Source organism: Paramormyrops kingsleyae, chromosome 10 (genome assembly GCF_048594095.1).
Source record: "Paramormyrops kingsleyae isolate MSU_618 chromosome 10, PKINGS_0.4, whole genome shotgun sequence".
Classification (NCBI taxonomy): Eukaryota; Metazoa; Chordata; class Actinopteri; order Osteoglossiformes; family Mormyridae; genus Paramormyrops; species Paramormyrops kingsleyae.
In genome coordinates this window covers 14,793,837-14,809,515 of record NC_132806.1, presented here as the reverse complement: position 1 = coordinate 14,809,515, position 15,679 = coordinate 14,793,837, and the positions used below count along the sequence as shown (strand labels likewise).

At 43.0% G+C, this 15,679-nt stretch overlaps 1 protein-coding gene across 1 annotated transcript; it reads left to right on the top strand.

The window, feature by feature from the left end:
- The first annotated feature begins 276 nt into the window (after window positions 1-276).
- Window positions 277-15,241, top strand: tm9sf5 (transmembrane 9 superfamily protein member 5). The gene is made up of 17 exons (XM_023794923.2): window positions 277-756; window positions 1,471-1,538; window positions 1,658-1,751; window positions 2,135-2,262; window positions 2,475-2,604; window positions 5,716-5,843; window positions 6,541-6,652; window positions 6,838-6,917; window positions 7,418-7,523; window positions 8,186-8,318; window positions 8,469-8,588; window positions 8,715-8,772; window positions 8,967-9,126; window positions 10,319-10,470; window positions 10,556-10,667; window positions 11,712-11,883; window positions 14,453-15,241. Exons 1-17 carry the CDS (start codon window positions 628-630, stop codon window positions 14,518-14,520), a joined length of 1,950 nt encoding a protein of 649 aa, XP_023650691.1. The 5' UTR covers window positions 277-627; the 3' UTR covers window positions 14,521-15,241.
- Window positions 15,242-15,679: the final 438 nt, after the last annotated feature.

Below are 15,679 nucleotides of genomic sequence, written 5' to 3'. Positions count from 1 at the left end.
TATCTTTTGTACTGTTGTAGTTGCTTTAAGTTCATCACCGGAAAGAAGCTTTTATTTTGACATTTTGTATTCCGATAGCTGGCTCCCATACACGCCCATCTTACATAATAATATTCTGATATAAATCCAGTCAATTGATAACATAAACTTTAAAAATATCAAGATATCTTTTGTACTGTTGTAGTTGCTTTAAGTTCATCACCGGAAAGAAGCTTTTATTTTGACATTTTGTATTCCGATAGCTGGCTCCCATACACGCCAATGTGTTTCGTGATTGACACGTTTTAAGTTGTGACGCAGATCCGCCGCGGTGACGCGTACGTCGTCGTAGTCATATAGTGTTAGCTTTAACTCTCGTGCCGATTCGGCCTCGTACTGTAGCAGCTTACTTCTGCACTTTTTCTGTGTTTTAGACCTTTCTGTTTAAGTTATATGCACGTTATATTTTAGGTGTGCTTGCGTGGAATAAACAGGTTGAACGGCTAGCTTGATAGGTATAGACGGCATTTTCTTCCTTCTGTTTCCGCGTCAATGCGGAAATAAAAGTGGGGAATAAGCAGAGCACCACAGTCGGGATCAACAGCTGGTTAAGTTTGAAGTAACTGGTTAACTAGCTCTCTGCTGAAGATGAAGAGGCGGCCGGGTTCGGTTTTTGAGGTTGTTTGTGCCTTTTTGACCCTGAGCTGCTGTTTCGGCTTCTATCTTCCGGGTTTGGCTCCGGTGAGTTTCTGCGGAGAGGAGTCGGACGACTGCAAGGTAAAACACCTGACCTCGTCGGCCATTCACCTGAATGCATCACTTCTTGCTGTCGATCTGGATGCATACAACCCTTTTTGCCGTGCTCTGTTCCATAATGATAGTAAACACTGTATAAACAAACCCCCTTGTATTTTGACTGCTGTCATACAGCCTAAATTTCATTTCTTGACTTTTTGGCAATTCTCTAATTGTTTGTTTAAGGTAAATCTAATGTTTAGTGTTTTTCCCCATGTTTTTGAAACCTATAATTTGTTAGTCTGTGCACATATATCATTTTACTTGTGTGTCTAGGTCTGTGTTTCAGGGTTGTCAGCTCTCACGCATCTGGCTTGACTCAAGTTTTCACTCACGCTCACGGAAGAAGTCTTACGGCAAATCTATATAATTCCATTATAAACCTAAAATTAGCCACATAAAAAGCGGGTGGAGTGATTTGCAAACCCAACAGACTATTTACACGCTAATAAAACACTCACATACTTGTAAATGCTTGTGCCGACTCTCGAATTGAAAATCTGACGCCAACCAGCTGAGCAAGTTGGCAACCCTGGTTTCACTAGACATGTTTGTGTTATCTATATTTGTAACGTTTGCCATTTTTTGATGTTAACATTTCCTCCTAATAGATGAACATATGTTGGTCAGATTGGTATACTTGTATTTTGATGATATGGTCGTCATATTAATCGTTTTCGGTGTGCTGCTTTATAGAAAGAGATTCAGCTGTTCGTGAATCGCCTGGACTCTGTCGAGTCTGTGCTGCCCTATGAGTATGATGTGTGAGTAGAAGCCGTATGTCCATAGTGGCTCTGTTATTTTGTGCAGTTTTTATGAATTTTTTAGGTCTAATTTGTAAGTTAAGCAAAATAAATTACTAAGCTTTCTGTATGTTGTAAAGGTTCGACTTCTGTCAAGATGCTCAAGAATTAAGACCATCAGAAAATCTCGGGCAGGTGTTGTTCGGGGAGAGAATCGAGACCTCCCCTTACAAGGTAGTAAAATTTGCTAACCTGTGTCGATTAACTCTCTTCCTGCAGCAGCACGTTCTCTGCTGCTCCTTTTTCTAGAGAGATGCGCATTGATCCATTTTTTAATGAATGCTCTTTTAAGTCATAATTAAAATATTTCGATTTCCCTTATGTCACTATTGCCAGTTGACCTCCAGTTTCCTTTTTGGTAATGGAGTCTCTGGTCTCTCTGGCTGCTTTAGTCAGTGGTCTTGGTTCATACCAGCTGTTCCCTCCATTTCTCTTTATCCACCATACATCTCTGCTCTTTTAAAGGAATTTTTTGCTATAAGCATTTAGTTGGTTTCCCAATGCTCTGAATATGCATTTTATAACCACTGAAATCCTCGTGGATCTTGTATTTTCAGTTTGCACTCTACAAAAATAAAGAGTGTGAAAAGGTGTGTACCAAGTCTTATGATGTCAGCAAACCAGAAGAAAAAAGCAAACTGGATTTCCTTAAGAAGGGAATACAGCTGAATTACCAACACCATTGGTGAGTCATACTGTTAATCTGGAGTATGTCGTAATATATTGGATTTTCATGGGGGGGGGGTGGTGGTGGGAGAGGTATGTGGCTCATCGGGTTAGGACACTGTCCCTGTGATGGCAAGTTTGCCTGGGGCCTCTGGCACACATTTCAGCATCATTGGTGAATGTAGTATGTTTCCATGCCGAGTCTCATTCCCATGTATTGCATTTGCACAGGATTGTGGACAATATGCCCGTCACCTGGTGCTACAATGTGGAGGATGGCCAGAAGTACTGCAACCCTGGCTTTCCCATTGGCTGCTTTGTGGATGGAAACGGGCATCCAAAAGACGCTTGTGTCATCAGTGTAAGTAATAGACTTATATCCTAGTCAATAGCTTGTGCCCCTAATATGTCAGCAGCTGCAAGGTTGTACCATTTGTTTAAAGTATGAAAGCCAGTGAAGGGGCTCCTATAGCTGGACGCTACCATCTGGAATTGGATTATACTGTTACTGTGCTGTTACCATAACTTTGCAGCAGCTGAATGTTACCATTTGTACCAGGAACTTTATCAGGACCTGCTGGTATGCAGATTTTTTAGTGGATCCGGGATGTGTGGTGGAGTTCAGTTGATTTATGCACCGATTTCCTGCTGCCATCAGCCCACACGTCTGAAAAAGACAAGCAGGAAAACATGCATTCATAAGCAGTTAGTAAATGGACTTAACTGTTTGCAGTAAAGAATGATTATAAAAATATGCAAGTTAGAATATGTACTACCATGAGGTTGACCTGAGACAATCAACACAATGCAGGATGATCACATGCAAAGTTAGGGTGACAGCACTGGCTGATTGGGTGAGGGGGAGATGGAGCATGTTGGTGTTTTTTTGTTGGATGAAACTTATGGACTGGGGATGGACAACAAGGAAAGCTTGATACCTTCAGACATTGGTTCCTTCATCCTGTCAGTAGAACCCAGGGGGAGGGATCTGGAGGAGAAGGGACAGGGTGGGATGAAGCTGACAAGACTCTGGTTGAAATATATCACCACTGTTCCCCTAATGACATTCAGCCCGGATTGCGTCCTTGTGCTGTAGCTGTTGTGTCTGCGATGCCGTCTGCTATATCATCCCTGCTATTGTTATCAAGGTGAAACCCTTCGTAGGTCCTATCATTAGGTACCTCTGTGTGATAACACACCCAAAGAGCCCCCCCTTCTCCGAACCAGAGCTACCGTTATTCACACTCATGGGTTCCCCCTAGTGTCTGGGTCCCTGAAAATCTTCCCCTTTCTCTCCCTTACAGGCAGCCCTGGGGTCACCCCAGGGAGCAAGTGAATAATAAAAAAAGTGCAGGAAATTTTCCTTTAGGGTTTTTACTGCAATCCTGTTTGGGTGTCAGCCATCAGCAGAACTCAAGCAGTTCTCTGTGCCCACAAAACATGGGCTTCACTATTGATTATAACCCAGTGATCTACTGATTTAATCTGATGGTTAACTCGCGATTGGCGCGAGGTAACCAGCCATTGCAGGGTGCACCCTCAGTCACACACACAGTCAGTTTAGGCACTCAAGTTGCATGTTTTTGTACAGTGGAAGGACACTAGAGGATTCGCCGAAAAGCCACACACACACAGGGACAGGGAGAGCGTGCAAACTCCACACACACAAAGCAGTGGTGTGCGGTGACAGCGATACTCACTGTCACTGGGCTTACCCGATGTGTGTTGTCCGATTAGTCGTCTGGATTGGGGTCAAACCATCCACAAGTTGTAATAAAATATTTTTACTCCGTTATAGAGAACAAAACTTGGCAAGCTTTGCGATTTTAATGATGGTTCCTTTTCAGTGTTGTTTTTTTTAACATGTAGTAAGTCTATAGTTGACCACTGCTACATTTGCAGGAGCTCTGAAAGTGCTCTCCGGAACATTCATAATTTTCATCTTTGGTATGGAACTCACTCGGAGACCATGTGGCACGTTTGTTGGAATGAGACAGGCGGTGAAAAGAGGACGAGAACTGAAGACATTTGTCTTCCACTGTGTGGAAATATTTTAGATTCCATAGAGACAATACTGAACAAAAGCTACTGACTTGTAGGCATTGCTTTGTCTGTTGGAACAACTCATGGCAAAACCACCAATGTATTTGACAGTGGTATACAAGTTGTTTTAGGCTATATACTTCATTTTCAACTTCTAAATATCACAAAAACTTAAAATAGCACAAGGTGAATTTTATCCAATATTGTTCAGCCCTAAACATAATACATTGACAAAACATAATTTGTATCATATGGTTTTTATGGGCTGTATTGTGTAAGATGGGGTTAGCCATTGCTCTGCCAGCCAATATTTTAACACAGGAATCATGGAAAGTAAATTAGCCAAGTAATTTAAGCAAAAATGATGGCAGACTAGGCTGCTCCCAGTTGCTAAATGGCGCAAATCTAAAGGCCAATTTCACATTTTTTGGTGAGCCAGTTGAACCTGAATGTCTTCTAGGGTTTACTTGCATTCCAGTTGGGCTGTAGTGATATTTAAATTTTGCTTTGCAGTACTGACAGAGGACTGCATTTTCATGCACTTTTAACATGAAGTGCTTCCTCTTAACTTCCTTCTGCCATATTTCCAAGTAGGGCTGGGCGATATATTGATATTATATCGCACATGTGCAATAATCACCGCCCTGGTCAGGTGACAGACAAAGCATTTGGCTGGACGCCAGCTTTTCGGTGCTATACGGACCTTAATTTACGCCCATAATTTGGTAAAAGGATTAGTAGTATGGCTTAAATATTAGTGAGATGCGTTTTGTGATACCCAAAAGTTAGTAAATTGTATAAACTTTGCTTCTTAAATTCGATTAGCGGAGCACGCCACATAATACTCTTTTGCTATGCTACGGTGTGGTATACATCAGTGCAATATGCACTGAAGTCGCGGTGAAGAAGAGCAGCCACAACATCCTTTAAAAGAGGAGATCTTGTGGATAAACAAGGTAAAAAGACGTCGGCGGTGTGGTGGTACTTTTTGCAGTTCAAATTCTGACACATTTATTAAACATAAGGATATTTATACTAATAATGACTTTTGGATGTCATACAAAGCCTCATTAATATTTAGCCATACTACTAAACTGCTTAAATTGTGGGCATAAATAAATGTCCGTATAGCACCGGAAAGCTCATGGTCAAATGTTGCGCCTGTCATCTGAAGCCCTAGTGATTATTGTGTATGCATGATATAATATCGCCCTATTTCCAAGTAATCAACAAGGAAAATCTGAATCAATGCGTTTTAAATAACCAAGCAATCTAATTTAATCAAGTAATTATGACCGCTCTACCCAGAACAGATCAAAGAAAGACAGCGGAGAAGTACTTCCGACTCTGTTACCCAGCAATGTGTGTGCTCTGATTGTGCCAGCTGAGGTCTTGATCGCTTGCGTAACACTTACTTTCCGCCTCGCAGGCACAGTTCAATGGGAAGAACACCTACTATATGTTCAACCATGTTGACATCACCATCACCTATCACAGTGGTGAGGAAGAGGGCTGGAGGGGAGCCAGGCTTGTGTCAGCAACGCTGGAGCCCAGAAGGTAAAGCTCCTTGTGTGTGTTTACATACCGTCAGTGTGTGGCTCTGCGGATTGGGACTCGCTGTTGGGTCCATCAAAAAGGCCCTTAACACCAATAACCCCATAGACACTGTACTAAATCACAATAAGTCTGTTTCTAGAGGAGGGGGGTTAGAGGTCAGATTCACACATCTCATGTGTCTGTCTGCGTGTGTAGGTTTTGTAAGACCTGATCATTCACTGAATATTAATTGGCCTTGATTCTTAAGTTTCCAGTTTGATTTATCACATAGGCGGCACACTATACATATGTGCAGTGAAATGCTTCACTGCACCTGCTTCAAGGTTTGCGCTGAAATGGGAAATGCGTAATATGCAGAAAAATAGTATGAAAAGCATAAATGTTAAAGAATAAATGTCAATAAATAAAACAGTAAAATAAGACAAACTAACAAACAATATTAGGCAGGCAGTAAAAAGGCAATTGATTTCTAAAATCCCAAACCTAAACAGTGGGTTGTTTGGTGCTTGTGAGTTGAACTTGTGATCTGAAGATTTTTCACAGTTCTGGGGACAGTGCCGAAGGCTTTCTGGAGGCTGGCACAATTTTACTTTTATTTTTTAAATTGTTCCGCTCATTATTAACATTGAGAGAGAGCAAGGCGCAGACTATGAAAAGATTCACACACTGTAACTGCTTGGCACGGTCTTGTTGTCAGTTACAAGCATGAAGATGAAAATAAGCCGTTGTGTGACGGGGAGCCCATGAGCATATCAGGAGACCCGAACAGCAACGCGAAGATCACCTACACGTACTCTGTGCGCTTTGAGGTGGGTGGCTGTGGCAGGTCTTGGACCCTAAGCCCCAGGACCTTAAACTTCACCTGTCTGGGATATTGGTGGCATATTGGAAGTTAAAGACTGCAGGTCTTTTTTGTATGTGTGTGTATTTAAGTGCGTGTTTTTGTTTTGGTGTACAGTAAGTTTATAAAAGTCTTTTTTTCCTACAACATCAGAAAAACAACCAAATCAAGTGGGCGTCCAGATGGGACTACATCCTGGTGTCTATGCCTCACACAAACATCCAGTGGTTTAGGTGAGTTTCTGCTTCTTCTGTCAGGTCTGCTCAGGTTGGTGTTCTTCAGAAGAGTAGTGCAGTGTTGGCAGGGATTCACCAGTTAATAGCTTTGACTTTGGCATGCAGTGGACAGTGATCATTGACACGGGTGAGCATGTGCTGCTCACCTGCCCTGAGCTCATTCCCATCAGTCCTCGTCTAACAGAGTGTTTCCTAACCCAGTGCCCATGGACCCCCATACAGTGCACATTTTTGCTCCCTCCCAGCTGGTCTAACCCTAAACCCCGCACATATTTGGACTTAAATGTCCAAATCACTTTACTGTTTTAATCAAGGGGACTTTCTGTTTATCATATTACACAAATAGTATGTCTCTTTACGTGGGATTTGAAACTACTTTTAAATATTTGTTCCCTGCCTTTCTCTATCTAAATTGCATTAGTTTTTTGGGATTTGTTGGATTTTGGTTTTGTGTTCTTATTTTTTTATATGTGTGTGTGTGTCTGCCCCTCGTTCAGCATCATGAACTCCCTGGTCATCGTGCTCTTCCTCTCCGGCATGGTGGCCATGATCATGCTGAGGACCTTGCATAAGGACATCGCCCGCTATAACCAGGTTGACCAGGCAGGTGCCCCCCTCTTGCTGTGGATGAGTGGTGCCCAGATACACACCCTGAATAGAGGAGTGCTCATTATATTTGAGTTAATGGGTTTGTGGTCAGTATTCTTGTGTGCCATCTTTTGTTAGCACACATGAATTCTGCCAACACAAAATAACCCTGTGTAAGACTTTGGTAAATCCTCCAATCACACTTGGGCTTACTTAGCATGTTACATTCTGATGGAATAATTCACTGAAAGACTTTACAAGTGGTTAAAAGGAAGCCTTCTCCTCTGTGTTGCATGCATACTATTTGAAACGCTGCCATGCTATGCATATGACATTCGCAGGCAGGCTTGCCAAAACATGCCAGAACCCAGGCCCTCTCTTACCTGTGTGTCCTGTGCTTAATTACTGCAGCAGACAAGATTTCTGTGCTCTGTGACATTGGCGGCGGCCAGTCCTGCAGCATTACCTGCGACCGTCTAATTGTCTGTTTACTGCATGAGATGCCGCACTAAACAGTCACTAGAGTGACTTCTGTTGTACCGCCCAAAGTAACGTGTCACTAATGATTTAAAGGTGGCTTTTTTTTTTTTTTTTTTTTTTTAGCTCATTAAAATTGTTTGAGGGAAAGTTCTAAGCTTGTCCTTGCTTGACTGCTTATGGTGTTCTGTGTCGTGCAGGAGGACGCGCAGGAGGAGTCCGGCTGGAAACAGGTGCATGGAGATGTGTTCCGACCTCCCAGAAGGGGCATGCTGCTCTCCATCTTCCTTGGGCAGGGCACTCAGATCTTCATCATGACCTTCATCACCCTATGTGAGTCACACATGCTAAGCCTAGCAGCATTTTACTTGGATTGGAGATCCTAAGCTTATTTGTTTGAGCAGCGGAGTTCAGATCAGTGTTTCTAAAATACGTTGCCACTGTGTTGAGCAGCATCCCTGATGCTGACTTTTCTGCCCCTAGTTCTCGCCTGCTTGGGTTTCCTGTCCCCTGCCAATCGTGGAGCCCTAATGACCTGCGCTGTGGTCCTCTGGGTCCTCCTAGGCACCCCTGCAGGCTACGTCTCAGCCCGCATGTACAAGAGTGAGTAGAATTCACCTGAAGTCACCTGGAGCTGCTGTCAGTGACCTGTGCAGTACATTTTTCCATAAGAATGTTCAGTGATGGTTGAATTATAACTGTTTGTCTGTATATATATTTTTTTAATAGCATTTGGTGGTGAAAAATGGAAGACCAATGTTCTACTAACAGCGCTACTTTGTCCTGGGTATGTTAAAATTCAGTATCTTGGAATTCTGAGTTGTGCTTTGTAGTGACAGTCTGTTCGCCTCTTCATCAGATGCTCTCCTGTAGACGTTAAGTGCTTTCAGGTTCTAGTTTAGGAGGGCCTGTCATTTTCAGGCTCTTTAACATCCAGGTGGTTGAAGTTCTGCGGCTCGTGTGTCTCCCGCTTTCTTCCAGCATCGTGTTTGCTGACTTCTTCATCATGAATCTGATCCTGTGGGTTGAAGGCTCCTCCGCTGCCATCCCCTTCGGCACCCTGATAGCCATCCTGGCACTCTGGTTCGGCATCTCCGTCCCCCTCACCTTTGCCGGTGCATACTTTGGCTTCAAGAAGAAGGTTCGCCTCTCACCCTTAAGATTTAAGCGCTCATAGCAAAGCTCTCCTGACCTGATCGTACACAGCAGATCCTTGCTAAGCTGTTTGCACTCCTTGCAGTCATACCAAGTTACAGTGTTCTATGTTTTTATTAAAGCAATTCTTTAAGTATTTTGCTGAACAGCTGATTGATCCAGCAAAAGGTGAACGTTTCAACTCTGTGCCTGAGGTCTCAGATCCTGTTATAGGTTGGAATCTGTCCGTTACGGATTCATTTGTGATCTCCCGGCATTTTCACCTCTCAATAGCATCGCCTCTGTCCATGTTTGTTTGTTAAGTTGCTTTACTGCAGAAGTTCCAGAAGTTTAGAACGTTATTGGCCAGAAGGTTCTCAGCCGGGGGGCCTCAGTGAGGACCAACGGGGTCGCGCAAATTATTTAAAAAGCGTAGAAAATATTATGACGTGCCATTAGGGCTGGGTTGTAGCCTGTATCAATTTTTTATTATATACTGATTATGTTTTCAAAACAAGATACAGGATGACACAATGCCATTTATATCCATATACTCTAATTGTGCATTAAAATTAGGGCTTTATTAAAGATTTTAACAAACCAACAGTATTCCTTCCTGGTTGAAAGCGGCACAAGAGCTGCAGTCCTGATGTTACACAGAATCCCAGAATTCTCAGCTAAAATCAGGCCGCTCAGTTAGGGCCGTCTCCTGGGAAGCTGGCGGAGGGGAGAGGCGAGGAATCATTGGTGCTTGGTTCATTGCGTTTTAAAACATTGTTACAAATACTGTACCTCGCAATATGTGATTCATTATGTTCAAGTTAAATGTGCACTCATTTTAAGGTATTAATGGCAGTCAGGCTTCTGATTTTAGCGCAATCTGCCAAATGCTTCTATTCATTAATGTTCACCTTCTGTTTTGAGAGTATAGTGTCATAAACTGAGGGGGAAAAAATGACCTTGAGATATTTTCAAAGGAAATTACATTGTTTTGCAGTGTGACCAAATTAAAATGTTTATATTAACATTGGCAATATTTGCCAGCAATGCAGAACAAATGCAACAAAAACCATATCATCACCTGTGTAGGGGGCCCAAATGTTTTTCTAGACTTGGGGTCCTTAGATTAAAAAAAAGTTTGAGCGCTGTAGTATGTCTCTCTCGCGCTTTTTGCCTGAATGGTCCCCTTTCCCCTATAGGCTATTGAGCACCCAGTGAGGACCAATCAGATCCCTCGCCAGATCCCAGAGCAGTCCTTCTTCACAAAACCCCTCCCTGGCATCGTCATGGGAGGCATCCTTCCATTTGGCTGTATTTTCATCCAGCTCTTCTTTATTCTCAACAGCATCTGGTAACTAGTCTGCCTGCCCGGCTGCCTGAGACAGCGAGTCTGCATGTGTTCTTACACGCCTGATTTAACTTCTTTCTTGGTACAGGTCCCACCAGATGTACTACATGTTTGGCTTCCTCTTCCTGGTCTTCATCATCTTGCTCATTACCTGCTCAGAGGCCACCATGCTTCTATGTTATTTCCACCTATGTGCAGAGGTGAGATGGCCGCTGAATGGAAACGGCTGTCAGACATGTCATTTTGAATTCAGTACAGCTAACATTTTTAAATCGGGGGGTAGCTTTGGTCTAATTTATTGAAATGCTTGGGGGAGGATCCCCAAAGTCTGACTGGTGGTTTTATCCTGGCATTGAGGTAGTCTGCACACAGGCAGGTCATCCTTTCATCAGAATAGACCACGACCTACCTAGAATAGGGTGACCACCTCATCCGTGTCAGGGGGGGGCACTATGAGCCAGGGCAGGACCCAGATTTCACTTCAGCACTGAGGTTTTGCTGTGTGCTGATTGGTCAGTGTCCTACAGTCATGCATGTGTCACTAATGTTAATGTGAAATGGCTGGATTAGTCTTTCAATCAAGGAAACGAACTAGTAAAAGCACAAGACGAACCAAAGAATTTAGCCTAACACAGGAGCCTTACGGTTTTAAAGTAGTTTGTAAAACCAGAAGTAGTTCATAATGTCCCCCTGACATGGATTTAGGTAGGCACCCTTCCAAGGTGATATTGACTGACTTTGGCGATTCGCCATGCTTCTTGAATCACTGCAAGTTCAAATAAATGTTATTTGCAGAAATGAATTAACAGTAGCAAAAACCGACCCATAGACAGCTTAGAAGCGAACATCACTGGGGGTACCAAGAGCTTATGCCAGTGAAATATCTGAGAGTGTACTGTTCTGTAGCAATGTCTCACCAGAAAAACCACAACACCCAACCCTGGAAGTGTAAGTCTTGCAGGAAAAACCTGTTAAAATCCTGCCAGCATTTAAAGTGATGACTAATTTTATGGTCACTGGCATGAAAGCATTTTCACACACTGGGTGGCTGTACATAGAAAGCATCCCTGTACCCTGATTGACTGTATGTAGCAAGTATCCCTGTACCCTGATTGGCTGTATGTAGAAAGAATACCTGTACCCTGATTGGCTGTATGTAGAAAATATCCCTGTACCCTGGTTGGCTATACGTGAAGGTATATCTGTCACTCTGCGTCTGACCCTGCCCCCTTCGCTACCTCCAGGATTACCACTGGTGGTGGCGTTCCTTCCTGACCAGCAGCTTCACGGCCTTCTACCTGCTGGTGTATGCTGTGCACTACTTTTTCTCCAAGCTGCAGATCATAGGCATGGCCAGCACCATACTTTACTTTGGGTACACCATGATTATGGTGCTAATTTTCTTCCTCTTCACAGGTAAGTCTGTTCTCCTTTGACCCCAAAGAGCAGAATTCTTTGATCCCAGGCCTGCCTTAAGTGTGTCTGGATGGTTTAGTGTGGGGGGGGGGGTGCTTCCCATGGGATTCCTCTAGTCTGCTTGATTGGGGAAGACTGGTGATAAAATTGCCACATGTTCCTTATTGGATAAACAGGGTTACTGAAGTAATATACTGATAGATCCCCTGGCCTCCTGTTTGTTTTGTGTGTATTTTACTATATTTTGACCCGTCTTAACCCTGTAGCCTTTATGTAGTTGGCTTGGAATAGTTCATGGGTCTGCTTTGACAGTGTAAGGACAAGATGGTTCATTTCCTGGAAGTGTCACCTAACGCACAGTCATGCTGCATTCCATTTTCCTTGGAGGCTGGAAGTTGGAGCTGGGAATGACATCACACCTGAGTTAACCACATTCTAGTACAGCAAGTCAGAAAGCCATTCACAAATACCCGGGACCTGTTTCCAAATCCAGGATTTCTTGCTTAGCTGGATAATGTCGTATTTAATTTACCCCAGTTTAAATGGCCTTTATCGTTGTTCACTTACATTTAGCACAGACTACCTTAAATCTGACAAGTTATCCAACTAAGCAAGAAATCCTGCTTTCTGAAACAGGTCTAGCTAGGTTCATTGTTAGCCATTGTTAGCAATATCAGTGGATATCAACTAATTACATGGTATTTTGCACATAAAAACACCGTAACAAGACATCCACAGACAGCAGTTGGACAGTACTGTGTGTACTACTGATTTAATGAGCCACAAATAAAGACATAAGTGCTAATAAACAGTATAAAGCTACAGCTTTAACTTCTGTTGATAAAGGGTGCAGCCATCTTGAATTCTGAGCTCGTGGTTGTCTAGATTCTTCTGACTTTTCAGGTAGGAATTCTGACTTCAGGGGGTGTTCCAGTTGAAATTTCTGACTTCAGCATTAGTACCAAGTGTTTTTTTTGCCTTCTGCCCCCAGCAGCCCATGTTTTATTCAATCCAAAGTTTAAGGAAATGGAATTCAGAAGCTGCAGTTGTATCATTAACGGCATCACCATTCAGCCGTTGTCCACCTAATCTGTGTTTACATTTGCGGCCCTTTATCTGCCGCACTGCCACTTTTTAAAGCCTGTTTCTCGGCTGGTGGCTGAGGTATGTGCATGGTGCACGAGCTGGTAGCTAAGCTGGTGATGGTCTAAATTTAGACCATTAGCTGTAAGTTGGGCATATTTAAAGACTCTGCGAATCTGCTTTATTAATATAACAGTGCCTTGATGAATATATTTGTTGCCATGGGTTACATGCAAGTCTTGAAATCCATGATTACATCGTTATGGCAACATTGTCCCTCCTGGCACTTAAATAGGTTGTTTCCCATTCTTGGGTAGCTTGAGTGTAGCTTTAGACAGCTGAAGTGTGTGTGTGTGCGTGTGTGTGTGTTAAATGGCCGCCTTGGCATCATAGCCAGTCCAAAGCCTGTGCCATAAAATGCGGCACATCAAATATTCAGCATGTGTTGCTGTCGTCTCCCTTGACGTGTTCCTGCTGTTTGCATGTCAACCCTGAATCTTTTTGAAACCCATGTCACAGATAGGACTGCACGATATCACATCACAATTATGTGGTGCATAGACAAAAATCACCAGGGCTTTAAATGATGGGTGTAAACATTTGTCCGGACGGCAGCTTTTTTTTATACTATACGGATGTTTACTTATTGCCACAATTTGGTAAGCAGATCATAGTATGTCTGGAGGCGTAGAGATCCTGCTAAGCGGTGAGAGGCGTATTGTGACACCTAAAAGTTAGCAATCTGTGTAAATTCTTTGAACCCTTATGTTTATTAAATTCGGTTAGCGGAGCACGGCACATGCTACTGTTTTCGTAAATCATGGAAGCGCTAAGCACTGAAGTGGTGGTGAAGAAAGGGACAGATCAGCAGCCATCTTTTAAAAGAGGAGATATTGTCTATAAACAAGGTAAAGACATTTGAGGTGTGATGGTGCTTTTTGCAGCTTAAAATCCGACAACATTTGATAAACGAGGATACGGCAAATTTATACAGATTACTAACTTTTGGGTGTCACGATACAACTCCTTAATATTTTAGGTGCATTACTAATCTGTTTACAAAATTGTGGGTGTAATTAAACATCCATATAATACCACAATGCCGGCATCTGAACAAATGTTTCACCTGTCATGTGAAGCCCCAGTGATTATTGTGCATATGCCATGATGTGATATTGTGCAGCCCTAGTCACAGACATTGGAGTTGCATTAGTTGTGGCTTCCTGGCCTCACCTTTCTGTGCTTGTCAGTTTTATCACTGTTAAGCTTTACAGTGTTTATGTTTAGCAAGGTCTCTGCTCATAGACCTGTGTGTGTGTGTGTGTGTGTGTGTGTGTGTGTGTGTGTGTGTGTGTGTGTGTGTGTGTGTGTGTGTGTGTGTGTGTGTGTGTGTGTGTGTGTGTGTGTGTGTGTGTGTGTGTGTGTGTGTGTGTGTGTGTGTGTGTTAAGGTACTCCCCTAACTATGCTGATTCTCTCTGCTTCCAGGAACCATTGGGTTCTTCGCCTGTTTCTGGTTCGTCAGCAAGATCTACAGTGTGGTCAAGGTGGACTAGTCCGTTTCTGCTCAGCTGTCTCCTTTCAGCAGCCATGTCTGGGGTCGGCTTGCTGGACAGGGTGGGCAGGGCTGAGCAAAAGCACATGTATGAACTGCAGGTTTGAGAAGCAAAGGGCTAGATGGGTCAGACTGTCGGCGTGTGGCTGAGCTGCATGGAAGATGTGGGCAAACGCAAGGACTGACCCCTCTGCTTCTCTCTGTGGAGAAACGATATTGGATTATTTTGTTCCCTCATAACTAGGTTTCTGTTTATATAATTGACGCTAATGTTGTCTTTATCGGTGATTTGATTTTGTTATGTGTCATCTCCAAAGAACTTTTCTGCTTCATTGGGAGCTGGGTGGGGTACAGGTAGCTTTAACCCCTTAGTACCTCGAGTGGAAGGACTTCAGTGTTTGTCCCTTGAAGGATTGAGGGAATGCATGTAGAGCAGTGCAGCTTCTGCTGCCCGAGCGCCACTTTGTAGGATTAGCTCTGCAGACTGGAGCCTGTGAGACGTCGCCTGCTTCTACTCGTCTCCCAACACGTCTCACCGCGCCTGTATCTCCAGGCCGTCTTGTCTCTCCCTCTTGTCTGTATGATTTTTATTATTGTTTTTAGATCACTGCGTCTCCTTTATCCTTTACAAGCCACGCTGCTTGTTTTCTTCTCATTTATCCTTAACTTTGTTGTAATATCGGTCAAAATGAAGAGTAATAAACATACTTGGGTCAGAGGTACATGCATCCCCCCCCCATTTACATTTTACTGTATTACACCTTTTCGACAGTCAAGTTTCATTTTGATGTTGGTGTGGGAGCCGTATCTAACCCGGTATCCTTCAGAACATGCAGGTAACAAGTATTGGGACATCATCCTCTTAACCGGTGCTTTCCAGAACCTTTATATCTCTGGTAGCAACGGTAGCTGTTTTGCCCCTATAGTTGGGTTGTAGTAAGTACTTCTGTCCAACATTTTAACATTGGACATATAGTTTATTCAACTGTATAAAACATACTTAAACATGTCAAGACCATATTAAATTGTTATAAAATGACTTCTGTAGTATAAATGTCATTATATAATCTGTACTGACAGTATATAAAATCTCTTGGTAACTCCACTTTTGTTAAAATATCACAAATTACATAGGAAACATCAACTTAAGCATTAACAGT